General features: G+C 38.2%; 1 protein-coding gene across 8 annotated transcripts in view; it reads right to left on the minus strand.

Moving 5' to 3' along the window:
* ehbp1 (EH domain binding protein 1) overlaps window positions 1-12,500 on the minus strand; it is a 230,184-nt gene that overhangs the window by 120,693 nt on the left and 96,991 nt on the right. For 7 of the 8 annotated variants that reach the window (XM_042333424.1, XM_042333422.1, XM_042333427.1 and 4 more), the window contains 3 exons: window positions 10,544-10,725; window positions 7,287-7,426; window positions 572-676 (listed from right to left, as the gene is read on the minus strand). In XM_042333424.1, the coding sequence (XP_042189358.1) occupies window positions 572-676; window positions 7,287-7,426; window positions 10,544-10,725 (427 nt within the window). The remainder of the gene's footprint in view (window positions 1-571; window positions 677-7,286; window positions 7,427-10,543; window positions 10,726-12,500) is intronic. The other variant, XM_042333428.1, reaches the window with a different exon arrangement.

Below are 12,500 nucleotides of genomic sequence, written 5' to 3' on the forward strand. Positions count from 1 at the left end.
GAAGTTGGTTTACTCTTTTGAACATTAGAGCAAATTCAGGTTCAGTGAAATTGGAATGGAGATTTCGATGTAGAAGTTAAAATGTAGCATAATGGTGTAGAAAGGTGCTGGGGGAGAAAGATCACATGTTTCTACCTTAAAAGGTCAAAGCGTTAGGTTACGCTGTGATTACTCTGGTTAGCTTAGGGACTTACCCATGGTACATAGAATATAACAAAACAAGAAAAACAGGTTATTCAGTGAGCTACACTTTTTAAAAAAAAAACATGAACCTGTAGCTCAAATCCACGAGCTTAGACCTGTGCAAGATAAAAACTTATATGTAGCTGAACTCTGTATCCCAAGTAGTTGCCTACATGGGTTTGGAAAGAAGCCCATGACACATATTACTGGCAACACGGACAACAAATGGAAAAGCATTGGTACATGCATAAAATTACAAGACAGCATATCAGCAGATGCAAGAAAACAATTTAGGCTGAAGCAAAGCTGATAAAGTGACAGAACACTACAGCTCACCAACTACAGCACAGAAGCAGAGCAAGACAGAAAAGGAAGAAAGCTTGTAAACCTTCAGAAGAATTGGTTGATTTAGCTGCAGGCTTATTTGCTTGTTTTAGGCAGTCATCTTGTTCTTCATCTAAGCAGCTCAGAGCATTCAACTGGTTTACTATCTCTGTAAACAGAAGCCAGTTGAAATAATAATAAGGTCAGGAATTTCTGCAACAAGCAACAGAGGCAAACTGCTCCCTAAAGACATTTCTTATCAGATTCATGTTATTCCTCATTTGCAATTCTTGTCGGAGGAGTTTAATGTATTTCTTAAATTGTAGTTCTTGAGCTTTTTCCAGTCACGTGAAAAAAATGCATTAAAGGGGCTGCTTGTTTTGCTTGAAAACCCGCAAATGCTACAGAGATACACATGTCACAGAGTCATTTTCTACCCATGTGATATGCTGAAAGCATCCTACATTTTTGTTAGCATTACCACATTTAGAGCAGATGAGCCTAAAAGCATTAAACTTAAGGATTACATTTTTGTAATAGATTTACCAGATTCTTACATATGAGAGCTTTAAAATCAGGATGAGGTTTCCAATCTTCTTAAAAAGACGAAAAGAAAATACGGTGTACGTCCACACCAACATTTCGTGATATAGTACTGCAGAAGATAGACAGTTTGAATGAAACTATTGAGAAATTGCAGCCCTAAGCATGTCTGGTGACAAAACAGACCTTCCCCATCTACACACATGATCATGTGCAGGATCTTCAAACACTAAGTTTCTGATCTCAGCATTCTGCCACTGGGAGGCAGGATTCATGAAGGAGGCAAATGAGTCACTCTGGAACACTCTTGATCGATTCATAGGCCCAATTTTATACTGCAAGAGACTTGGTTTATACTTACATAATGGCCAGGGATGAGGACATTTCTGCACAAAGACAACTAAATGCATACACTCTTGCCGCTGGGTCAAAAACTTGTGGGTTCAAGCCCCCATTTCAAGAAGTAAGTAAACTGACTAGGTTGGTATTTCAGTGAAGCACTGGGTGAATGTCCCGCTGTAGTTGCAGTCATTCGGGTGTGTTGATAAACTGAGGTCCCAACTATTTGTCTTAACATCAATGGTAAATATCCTATGACGCTTTCCAAAAGGAGCAAAAGGTTTATCTCAATGTCTTGGTCCATAATCATCCAAATTAGTTTTTAATATTGTGGCTGTTTGTGGGATCGTAAAATGGCCGCTGCACTTGCCAAATTTTAGAAAGACAGTGACTACAATCGACAATAATTAATATGAAACATTTTCAGATGTTTCAATGTCATACATTCTAGCCACTTAGAAATATAAGCTCTCTTCTAAACAGTTCCCAGGATTTTGATGTTTTTAAACCGCTGTTTCTATGCCACTAGACTGCTCAAGAAATCAAGGGACCATCTCTGAATGGCTTTATACCACCTATACTTATACAATGTGATGTATGTTCAAATAAAGCCAAACCCACCTTCTCAAGGTGGTCTCAACAGCCACGTTCCTTGATGAGTTGCTTTTGGATAAGGTTGAACAATCCTGAACTAGTGCAAGCTAGTCATTAATGGATAGTTTGAGTGCAGCATAACAAAGATTTCGGAGTAGACTGCCAATTCATACTCACTGGTTCTGATTATACCAAGGCTCAGAGCTCAGATCAGTCAAGATTGGCTCCCTGGCTGGCCCAACACCCACTAAACTCAATCGAGCAGTTTGGGATATATGCAGCCAAAGATTGGTGGTTCCAAGAAGCAAGGATTCCCTGCTATAACAACCACAACAAATTACATTTGTATAGCGCCTTTCACATCAGGAGGATGTCCCGAAGCACTGGACAGTCGGGGGGTGGGGGGATGGAGGAGAACTTGAACAGTAAGCACTTCTTTACCTTCTGTCACCACTCTATCCATCACTCCGATCCCTTTCATGATTTTAAGCATTTGGATGACGTTCTCTTCCCCATCCCTCTACCGGCCATCCTTTCCTCTATGATTTATCTGCTTTAGCCTCTCAATACACACTGTGATTTAAGACCCAGTATCGTTAAGACCCAGTTGCCTTCAGGGTGCAACCAGAGATAACTGAATTTTGAGACTGGTGGTTGCTGAGAGCACAAAAAACTTGGGACAAATTATACTTAACAGGCTGTCAAAGTCAAGCCAAGTGTCCCACAGAGGAACACAAAGTCATAATTCAGCAAGTGATAGTTAATTCTGCATTGGAAGTTCTTTGTCAAAACAACAGTAGTGTCTGAGGAGAATTGTCTGAAGCTTTACCAAGAGTATTCCAGGACTTTTAATGAACATTTATGTGCAGTTACGACTCTTACGTTGCTAGCAGAAAGCCTTTGTGCTGCTCTAATTATGATGAAGTAGAAGAATGGCAGTCCAGTTAGATCGATTTAATGTCGTTGCTCCACATTTGGATGTCCAAGAGCAGAAACAGGTTTTCTCCACTGTCTGTCAGACAAAGCTGGACTTTTCCATCAATGGAACGATATAAACTAAATAGTCGAAGGACTTGCTGATGATGCGGGGGGAGGGGATTCCAATGTTTTTCACCAGAACCTTTCCATCCATCCTCTCCACTTCACCTCAGCAGATTGGATGCCATTACAAGCCTCTCTGTAATGTCACCTTGCTTAGTGGGATTATATCACTCATGATCAACAACAATGTGAAACCGGGTCATAAAACACTGATCAAAATTCAGCAAAACTACCACCTGAGTGTGTCTTGCAGCGTATGGCTAAATTCTGTTCATCCAACTTAAAGATCCAATAAAATAGTGATTCATGTCAACAATAGAAGAGAAGAAAATGATGATAGATGATTCCTTACGGTATCCAAACACTTTGGATGTACATTTGCTATAAAGCCCTGGTAATACAGCAATTCACAGCTCTCCAATGTTGAAATGTTGGCAAGTGGAGTGAGGGAGAAAGGGAGGGAAAGATGTTCAAGGCTCCTGGAGAGGAAGGAGAGAATTCAGCATATCTACCTTTGTATCCAGTTAAATTCCAACATACTTCAAACAGACAACTGGGAATAGAACAAAATTTCATTTTATCAGAGGGAAGATAATTGATGGGCCAAGAGATATAATTCCTACGCACCTAAAAATTAAAATTCACACTTTTCCCTCATGTTTCAGAAAGTGAACCCAGCACATGACGTGGCACTGACCAAGAAGTTCCCAAATCCAATCCAAAGCATGTGTTGGGACAGGTGATATCAAATGGGACAGCTGTGGGTTAACTGGCATTTGTGTTTCCCGGGCTAACAATAGGTTTAGGCTGTTGAACGCTATCCAGTGGCCCCTGCTGGAAAGCGTGCATGTGGCTATTGGATGAAGCTAAGATTAGGTTCAGCTCTAATGACCCTTCCCTCACACTGCACAAATGACAAAAAACATTTGGAGAGCTGCCAGCACCTGTGGAACCATACCAGGACGAACCCAGAGGATGGTGGCACAGGGAAAATGTTACCAGTGGAGTTACACAAGGGTCTGTTTTGGGACCTTTTTTGCTTAATATTTTTATAAATGATCTGGAACCACGAGCCGCAAGCACATTGGCTAAATTTGCAGATGACACCAAACTAATGAAGGTGGTAGATTGTGAAGCTGAACAAGCTTGGTTACAGGAGGATTTGAAAATACTTGGGAATTGGGCAGATCGGTGGCAGATGAAATTCAATGTGGAGAAATGTAAAGTACTTCACATGGGGACAAAAAAAATCCTGGAAGGGACTATTATTTGAACGGAAGGAAAATAATATGTATGGAAAATAAAAAGGACCTGGAAGTTCTGAATGACAGTAAATTGAAGCTCTCCCAACAATGCTTTATGGCAGTGAATAAAGCAAATCAGATGTTGTGATGTATCAAAAGATCAATAGCAAGCCGAAATAGTGGGGTAATCCTGCCACTGTATAAATCATTGGTGAGACCATACTTAGGAGTACAGTTCTGGTCGCTGTAGTACAAAAAGGATATTGGAGAAATCGAGAAGATACAGAGGAAGGTAACCAAAATGATTGCGGGAATGGAGGGACTGGACTTTCAGGAGGAAGTAAATTGGGCATGTTCACGTTGAAAAAAAGAAGATTGGAAGGTGACAAGATTGCTGCCTTTAAGATTCTAACGGGGCAAACAATATAGATCATGACAGTCTGATTCAACATGTCCAGAATAGTAAAACCAGAGAATACGACCTGCGATTGCAGGGGGGAGAATTCAGAATGAATCTACCCAAACACTATTTCAGTGAGCGAGTAGTGAACCTGTGGAACAGGAGACGGTCAAAGCAGGAAGTGCTGATTCTTTCAAACACAGATTAGACAGTTTTCTTTTAGGAAATAACATTATGGAATATAGTACATAGATAGTTTGGGATATATGTGCATGCGACCGCCATGCGAACTAGATGGACCTAGTTTTTTTTCGTCTAGAATTTCTTATGTTCTAATATCCCAAGATGAATCAATGGATCAGGATGAAGGGAAAAAAAGGAAAGATATTGAAGCAAAATAAAATGTACACAACCTTCCCATGTAATTATTTACATTTGTGGATGGTTAAACTTTAGGTCTCAAGTTTTCAAAAATCCTAATGGTAACACTGGGCACCATATTATTAGAGATTTCATTAATAGTATTTATTAAATCCTTTCACAGAGACTAATGCAGAGCTCTCAAATCATATAAGAATCAAGGAAGTTCACTGCTAAAACATAATCAGTTTAATGCTTTCAGTCAGTCAAATTCGTGGAAAACTTAAATCCTTAATTGGAAACTGTTTCTCGCTCAATTGGAAAGAGTTTCCTTCATTACTGTTTTGGCTGTTTTTCAGCTAGTACATACCCAGAAGCCCCCTTCCCCCATCCCAACCAAACAGATGACACAATCCCTTTCGGGGAGGGTGCGGAAAGAAAAGTGGAAAGTTAGTGTTTGCGGATACTGAGGAGAAAAGTGGATGTTCATGAAGTTAATACAATTAGTAAATTACCACAAGTACAAATAAAGATGGAAAAGAGTTAAAAACAGAAAACATGAGAGAGACAATCCTACCAAAAACAAAATTCATACATTTAACTTTCTTACTGTTACAGCAGCTGCTTTTACTAGAAGGTAGCATTGGTGTTGGTTTGGCTACTGGATAAGCTTGAATAGTAAGTCAACTTATTCACAATTTCCTGTTTTGAATCAATACCATTCCTAAGGGCAGGTAGGTAAGCAGGAGCAGTAGACAAGACAAATCAGGTCTATGGGGCAAAAAGAGAAAAAGATCAAGAAAATTGAGATTATTCTAATGCAAACGTCCAATCAGTGCTGGAACAGTTAGCGTTTTAAAGATCCTTTTCAAACCTGAGCATTCTTTGCAACTTTCAAACCAAATGCACATTGATGGGAACGCTGCAAAATAATTGTTAGGTTTTTGGCTTGGATAACAGAACTAGTGAGCTGTTCGATTTTTTTAAAAATAAAAGTGGCACTATTCAGCCAAACAAGATGTACCCAGCAATAAGTAGGAACCCGGTTGGTAGTCAATTTGCGGATCGCTTTCCAGGGGTAATAATTACTTCCAAAAAAAAAATTGGCTGCTATGTTTCACCCACAAAATATGCAGTTACTACACTTTAAATTATATTCTGCGAAGTGCTTTGAGCCGTCTCAATGACATGATAAGGCTCTATATCAAATGCAAGAATTATCATTGTTATTATATACCATCCAAACTAAACCTTAAAGGCTACAAGAATAAATCTTGTAACACAACTGCAAGAATAAATGTCATAATTTATAGAAAAATTTCAAGCTCGAATGTTTTAAAATTCTTAGCATTAATTTAGATTTTTTTTAAAAAGTGATTTTCTCCCCCTGTAAATGATAAACCCAATCCCAGTCAAAGAGATGCTTGCATCTGTATCATCAGTGCGATTATTTGTGCCACATAAGCCATTCTAAACAGCTGATCGCTCAGCTCCAGCTGTACAATTTGGTTTATAAATCCGAGTTCAGTCACATCTAATTAAATCATGATATTAGTTGGATTGAGTTGAGTAGCTTCTTGCTTTAACAAAACACAAGTTCAAGAAACTGTTAATCTAAAAAAAATGTTATATTAAAAATATGAACACATGAGAATTATAGTATTTCCCTACATAGTCAACAAAATACATTCATAATCACTTCTAACCTAATCAGGTGTTAATATAAGAAGGAACTAACCTTACAGTCTGCTATAACATTCCCAGTAGCAAAATGGAAACAATAAACCAAACATAGCAAAGGGTAATCTTTTTACAGGGTGTTTTAAGGCGAAACACATCTCTGAATTGATGTTTATAAACCACTGAACCTTTACTTTCATACACTTTTATCCTTTCAAAAATATGTTATTGGCAACCGTATTACAGATTGAAAATAGCAAAAGCAAATGAGATAAAAGTCCTACATATGTCAATACGTGACATTCCAGTGCGGGGACACAATACTAAAGTTTCCATTATAGAAGTTAATTTATTTCCCATGAAATAAAACAGAAAATCTGTTGAAATAAATCCTATTTGGGAAAAAGCTGTATTTTACATGAGTTGACAAGATTTTATAACGATAAGGGATGTGATCATTAAATCCACGTCAGTATTTTTTTCTATGCACAACAATGGGAGCAATTTTCAATTCACAATGAAGTCTTTAAGTATTCTTTGCCAACCCAGTGTTGCCAAATACAGCAAACCTAGCCCACCTGTAATTTTTGCTGCCTTTTCCTCTTGATTTACACGGTTCTCTTCGTCGTCTTCATTGTCTTCCTCAAAGTCATCTAGGTTTCCAATGTCGGCTTGTTTCATACTCATCAGACTAGCCAGACTTTGCATATCTTCATCTCTGTTTATCAAAGAGAGAAAAAAAAACTGATTAGATTATGGAATAAATCTCGTCACTCTGATCTTGGTTCTTGTGTTTTCCAACACACTTTCCAGGGATTCCGCAAGCAAACCTACAATCACAAACACATAACCATCTCAAAGCACCGAGTATAACATAAGTCAATTGCAAAGCAACAGCCACACAAGAACAACAATCCAACCAAGCAGGACACCCAGTCCAGGGTCAGGCAGGAATCACTGCGCTTCCCCCAACCAAAGGAACTCCAAAGTTAACAAGTTTGCTTGTCCCAACACATGGATTTCATACGCACAGCCATGTCTTTAGACCTGATACACAAAAGGTATTTTTCAGGAAAGCATCATGCAGGTACATGTACAGTGACCTTATGATGCTCTACACCAACACATCTGGCACATAAAGACACAATCTTAATTTCAGGAAAATTCGTTTCAATCAAATCTCTCTGTCACAGTTGACGCAGGTCATCTCTCTTTTAGATTCATCGAGTACCATCTAAGTGCAATTCAGAATTAAATCATAGTACCTCTGCACAACATACAGGTCAAGGATATTTGAATTACCTGTGAGTCGGTCATCAGACTAGATGAGATAATTATCAGTAACCTTGGTTACCGTAAAGTTTGTGCTCGGTGGGTTCCCCGAATGTTAATCGTGTTTCACAAGGAAACCAGAATTTTTTGTACAACATATTACCGTAACGGCATACTGGCACTGGTTCTACTTGGCTCACGTATGTAGATCATACTGATGACTTTGTGAAAAAATTATTGCACTGGAGTATTTAAAAAAGTTTATTTTGTGTCTATGTGAAGATTTGTGAGTTAACAATGAAAGAATTTTGAGAAAATAGAAAGGAGGCAATACTTTTGGGGATACCCCTCGGATGGTCGGGGAATGAGTCATGCGTTGGTCAGGACACTATCCTCTCATCTCTGGAATCTTGGTATGAACCCAGCTACCCAGATGGTTGGTTGGATGCCAAGTCTCTCTCCCAGCTCCTGTGGTGAATGGAGCTTGGGGAGTCTAAACTAGTTCCTTGCAGCCACAATTCAACAGATCAAAACAATCCACAATTTGGTACAAAATCTTGACAGTGAAAAGGCAAATGACTTCCAGTTCCCTGGCCTGGGTTAGGGTGGTAAGAAAGCTCGGATCCCTGTTCACGATCATATCCCCTCCTGCTGAAAGATGCCAGTGTGTAGAAAGGATGAGGGTCAGCTGTGTTGAATAGCCTGCCAAGATGCAATGTTAAGACTCACTCATGAAGAAAGGCCCAATCATGGAAACGTACCCAAGCACGAGTCATTGAAATCATAAGGGAAAGGAAAGAGAGGTGAAAAATTGGAGCAGGATTGACAGAGAAATAGAAATGATTAAAAGATACAAAGGAAAGGTAAATGCACGTTTTAAAATCTACATTGAAGTGTGAAGTAAGCACAGCTAAAAATTTAGGAAGTCACGACTACTAGCAGAAAAATAAAATGCTTATTTCAACTGCATGGGGAGACAACATAATATCTTAAGAAAAGAAATTGTAATCTTAAAGGCTTGATTGAAAGGGACGTACAAGAAACAACTGGATTTTATATCATCTACACATAAAATCAAATGCTTAATCACATCCCTTTTGGTTGATAGTGTGTGGAATAGGTACATGAAACTACTTTTAAAAGGTGGAAATATTTATTAAGGGAACCAGTATTGAAGCCAAATTCTCACATCCAACTTAGCACAGAATGCGATTATATATTCCAAGGATAAGTTGATAAACAAGGGTGTTTGAACAGAATGTCTCTGCAGAGCTAGGATTCTTTTATGGCAATTGCTGCAAATTTTGGTAGTGTTAATCCAGCCATTCAGACATTTACACAAATTTCATAATTCTAAATATGTGCGTCATTATTTCTCTTGTAAATGTCCTATTTATCCCAAAATCTAGAATCCATTACAAATAATCCTTGCATTTGATATAGCGCCTATCACGCCTATGAGACATCTCAAAGCGCTTCACAGAATATACTGTAAAATGAATTGACTGTATATTTTGTGGGCGAAATGCAACAGCGAATTGACAATAAATGGGTCTTTATTGCATTTGAAATTAACACTATAATATTTGCTGCCGACACACTTATGATGTGTGGCTACAAATGTGCAATAGCTACTAAATTTCTATGCTTCTCACAGAAGTGTTTTTTTTTCTAAAATGATCACTGTATATTTAGATTTCTTATTTGGTACTGAAAGATAGAATGGATCCACTCATATTACATTCAGATAAGATCTACCAAGGGATTTGCTCAACAGATTTTCTATAGAGAAACATAAAAGACGTGGAGACCAGCATTACGATTTTTTCATTTTATTGGATTTCTACTTTTGCATCCCTCAGCCTGGCAGAGAACAGAAAACTCAGCACAGACCAGGACTTGAACCAGCAAGCTCCCAGTCACTACGCTGCACTCCATCCATTATTACACTGTCGGAGCTTCTCATTGTGATCATTTTTCAGTCCTTCATCATCCACGAGATAGTCATCTCCAAAATGTCATTTTGTTTCTTCTAATAATAATCCCGCCATTTTATATAGCTCCTTATCTCACTGCTGAGGCTTCTCAAAGTGTTCTGCAGAACTTTACTGTAAAGTGCAATGATTGACTATTTTATAGGTGAACATGGCAGCCAATTTGCACACACCAATGTCCCAGCCTTGAAGTGAGTGAACAATTTTATCTGGGGGATAGTCAGCCAGCACATGAGGAAAAATTCCCTTCTCATTTTGAATAGTGCCTTGGGATCTTTAACAACCGCCCGAACAGGCAAAGACTCGGTCTAATGTCTTATCTGAAGATCCACATCTCTGACAACGCAACTCTCCTCAAACACTGTACTGGAATGCTGGCCAAAGCTATGAGCTGAAAGTCCAGATGTGGGGTTTGACCCACAATGTTCTGCCTCTGACACGAGAGTGCGAACTGAACACCAATATTGACATAATACCAAGTGAGCATAAATGTAGGAGTGCACTTTTGGTACTAAACGCAACCAGAGCAATATAAAGAATGTTTTTCATTTGAGACTTAAGACACTTACGTTGCTTTGCCTTCCCTCAGGAAAATACAAGACAGAGAAAACTGTAGCGTGGCAGCAACAATTTTTTTAGACAAAGGCTTGAATTTCAATTTCACATCAGTCTGTGTAGGCATCGGACTTGCGTACTGCTTCATATTTATACTACTGGTAGCAAGGGCTTTTCTACGTCCAGACGGAGACTCCTAGGAAATAGAGAGGGAAAAAAAATCTGTAAATATGTTTTAATACATGTAAATCGGGTTCAATAGGTAGGTTTATTTGAAGAAAACATTTATTCACTTCATTCATAGGAATTCCTGGTGAGGAAGCATGCAGTAAATACTTCCTTTTGATGCATTTTATAATCATTACATGTAAATGAATGCAGCTCTTTCTCCCCTTGTTAGTCAAATCTTTTTACCTGTTAATTGAATAGGTCAGTTTATTTTTTTATCAATTTATTCAATAATGGAATTTAGGTGCGGCTTCAATTAAATAAGTTCTGAAAACTGTTACAGTATAAACTGGCTTATTACAATAATTATAAAAGGATATTAATTTTCACAGCAAAGCATACTTCACACGTTATAATAATCCTAATAATAATGCTTGCATTTGGTACAGAGCCTTATCACGACTTCAAGATGTCTCAAAGTGCTTCACAGAATAAACTGTAAAGTGAATTGACTGTATATTTTTGTGGGTAAAACGTGGCAGCCAATTGCACACAGCAGTGTCCCACAAACAGTCGTGGATTGAGTGACCAAATCATTATTATAATATATTTTTTTAAAGGGATTATTACCCCCGGAAAAGCGATCTGCCAATCGATTAACAACCGTGTTTCTACTTACTGCTAGGTAAATAGAGGCGTGTGGAGTAAGGAAACTTGCCTAACGTTTCACCCTGCCCGGGAATTGAACCCAGGTCCTCTCACTTGCGAGGCGAGTGTTCTAACCAATACACTTCAGGACTCCACGTTATCAAAGTTTAAAGTTCAGACAACAATAAATAGTATGAAAATCATTGACAGTGTATGTAAGAGTTTGCTCTGCTCACTTTTCTAACATTAGCATGAATATAAAGTACTCATGAAATCTATTGCTTAAGTTTCACCATACATTTACACAAATTTCAAAACAAATATGTAATCCTAATTTCGACAATGAACACATTATTCATGCGCCTGTGATGCTACAAATGCCATCCTTAAAAATCAGACAATACATTTTACAGATCACCGTAGAATGCACACGGCCCCAAAACAAAGAAGATTTATTAACTGTCAAAAGTTACCTTCAAAAACACACAGTTTTAATTGCCTTGCCATTTCACCAAGCCTACGAAGAGCTAGGATAATACATTTTATAGGTATATCTGCTAAAGTGAAAAGTACTCTGTTAAGCGTGCAGTACAAATTCTACCTCCACAAAAACAATTTTAATAGGAGCAAAATGAAGATAAAAAGGAACATTAGCCTTTCAATACACAAATTAATATTCTGGAAACCACCTTCTGCACTTATTGATGTCCACTGCTAGAAGGCATATATTTCATACAGTCAGCTGTACACTACTTGACATTTCTGTTGATATATGAGCTCAGCAGAATAAGTCAGAAATGTAACATGCCATCCTTCATAGAAAGTCTTGTTCAAGACCAGCCTTATCTGAGAGATTATGCTTGACTGCATTATACAGAACTAATAGTGCATGTAGATACCTTAAGAATGAATTTGAAAATGCATCAAACACTCAAGGAGGATTTAGGCCCACTCAGAAGAAATACTTAAGAATATGCAAATACTCTCAGCAGAATTAGGTCTTAACAGATTTGACTAGTACAAACAATAAAGGTGCTCTTTTCCCTTGCCGCCACTGTCAATCAGTGAATGAGATTAATGCCCAAGGTTCTGAAAAACCTGTAAAATGAAATAAGTAGCATACAATAAAGGCCCATCAATTTATTACAATACAGC

The sequence above is a fragment of the Callorhinchus milii genome, unplaced genomic scaffold (assembly GCF_018977255.1).
Source record: "Callorhinchus milii isolate IMCB2004 unplaced genomic scaffold, IMCB_Cmil_1.0 Scaffold3, whole genome shotgun sequence".
Taxonomy (NCBI): domain Eukaryota; kingdom Metazoa; phylum Chordata; class Chondrichthyes; order Chimaeriformes; family Callorhinchidae; genus Callorhinchus; species Callorhinchus milii.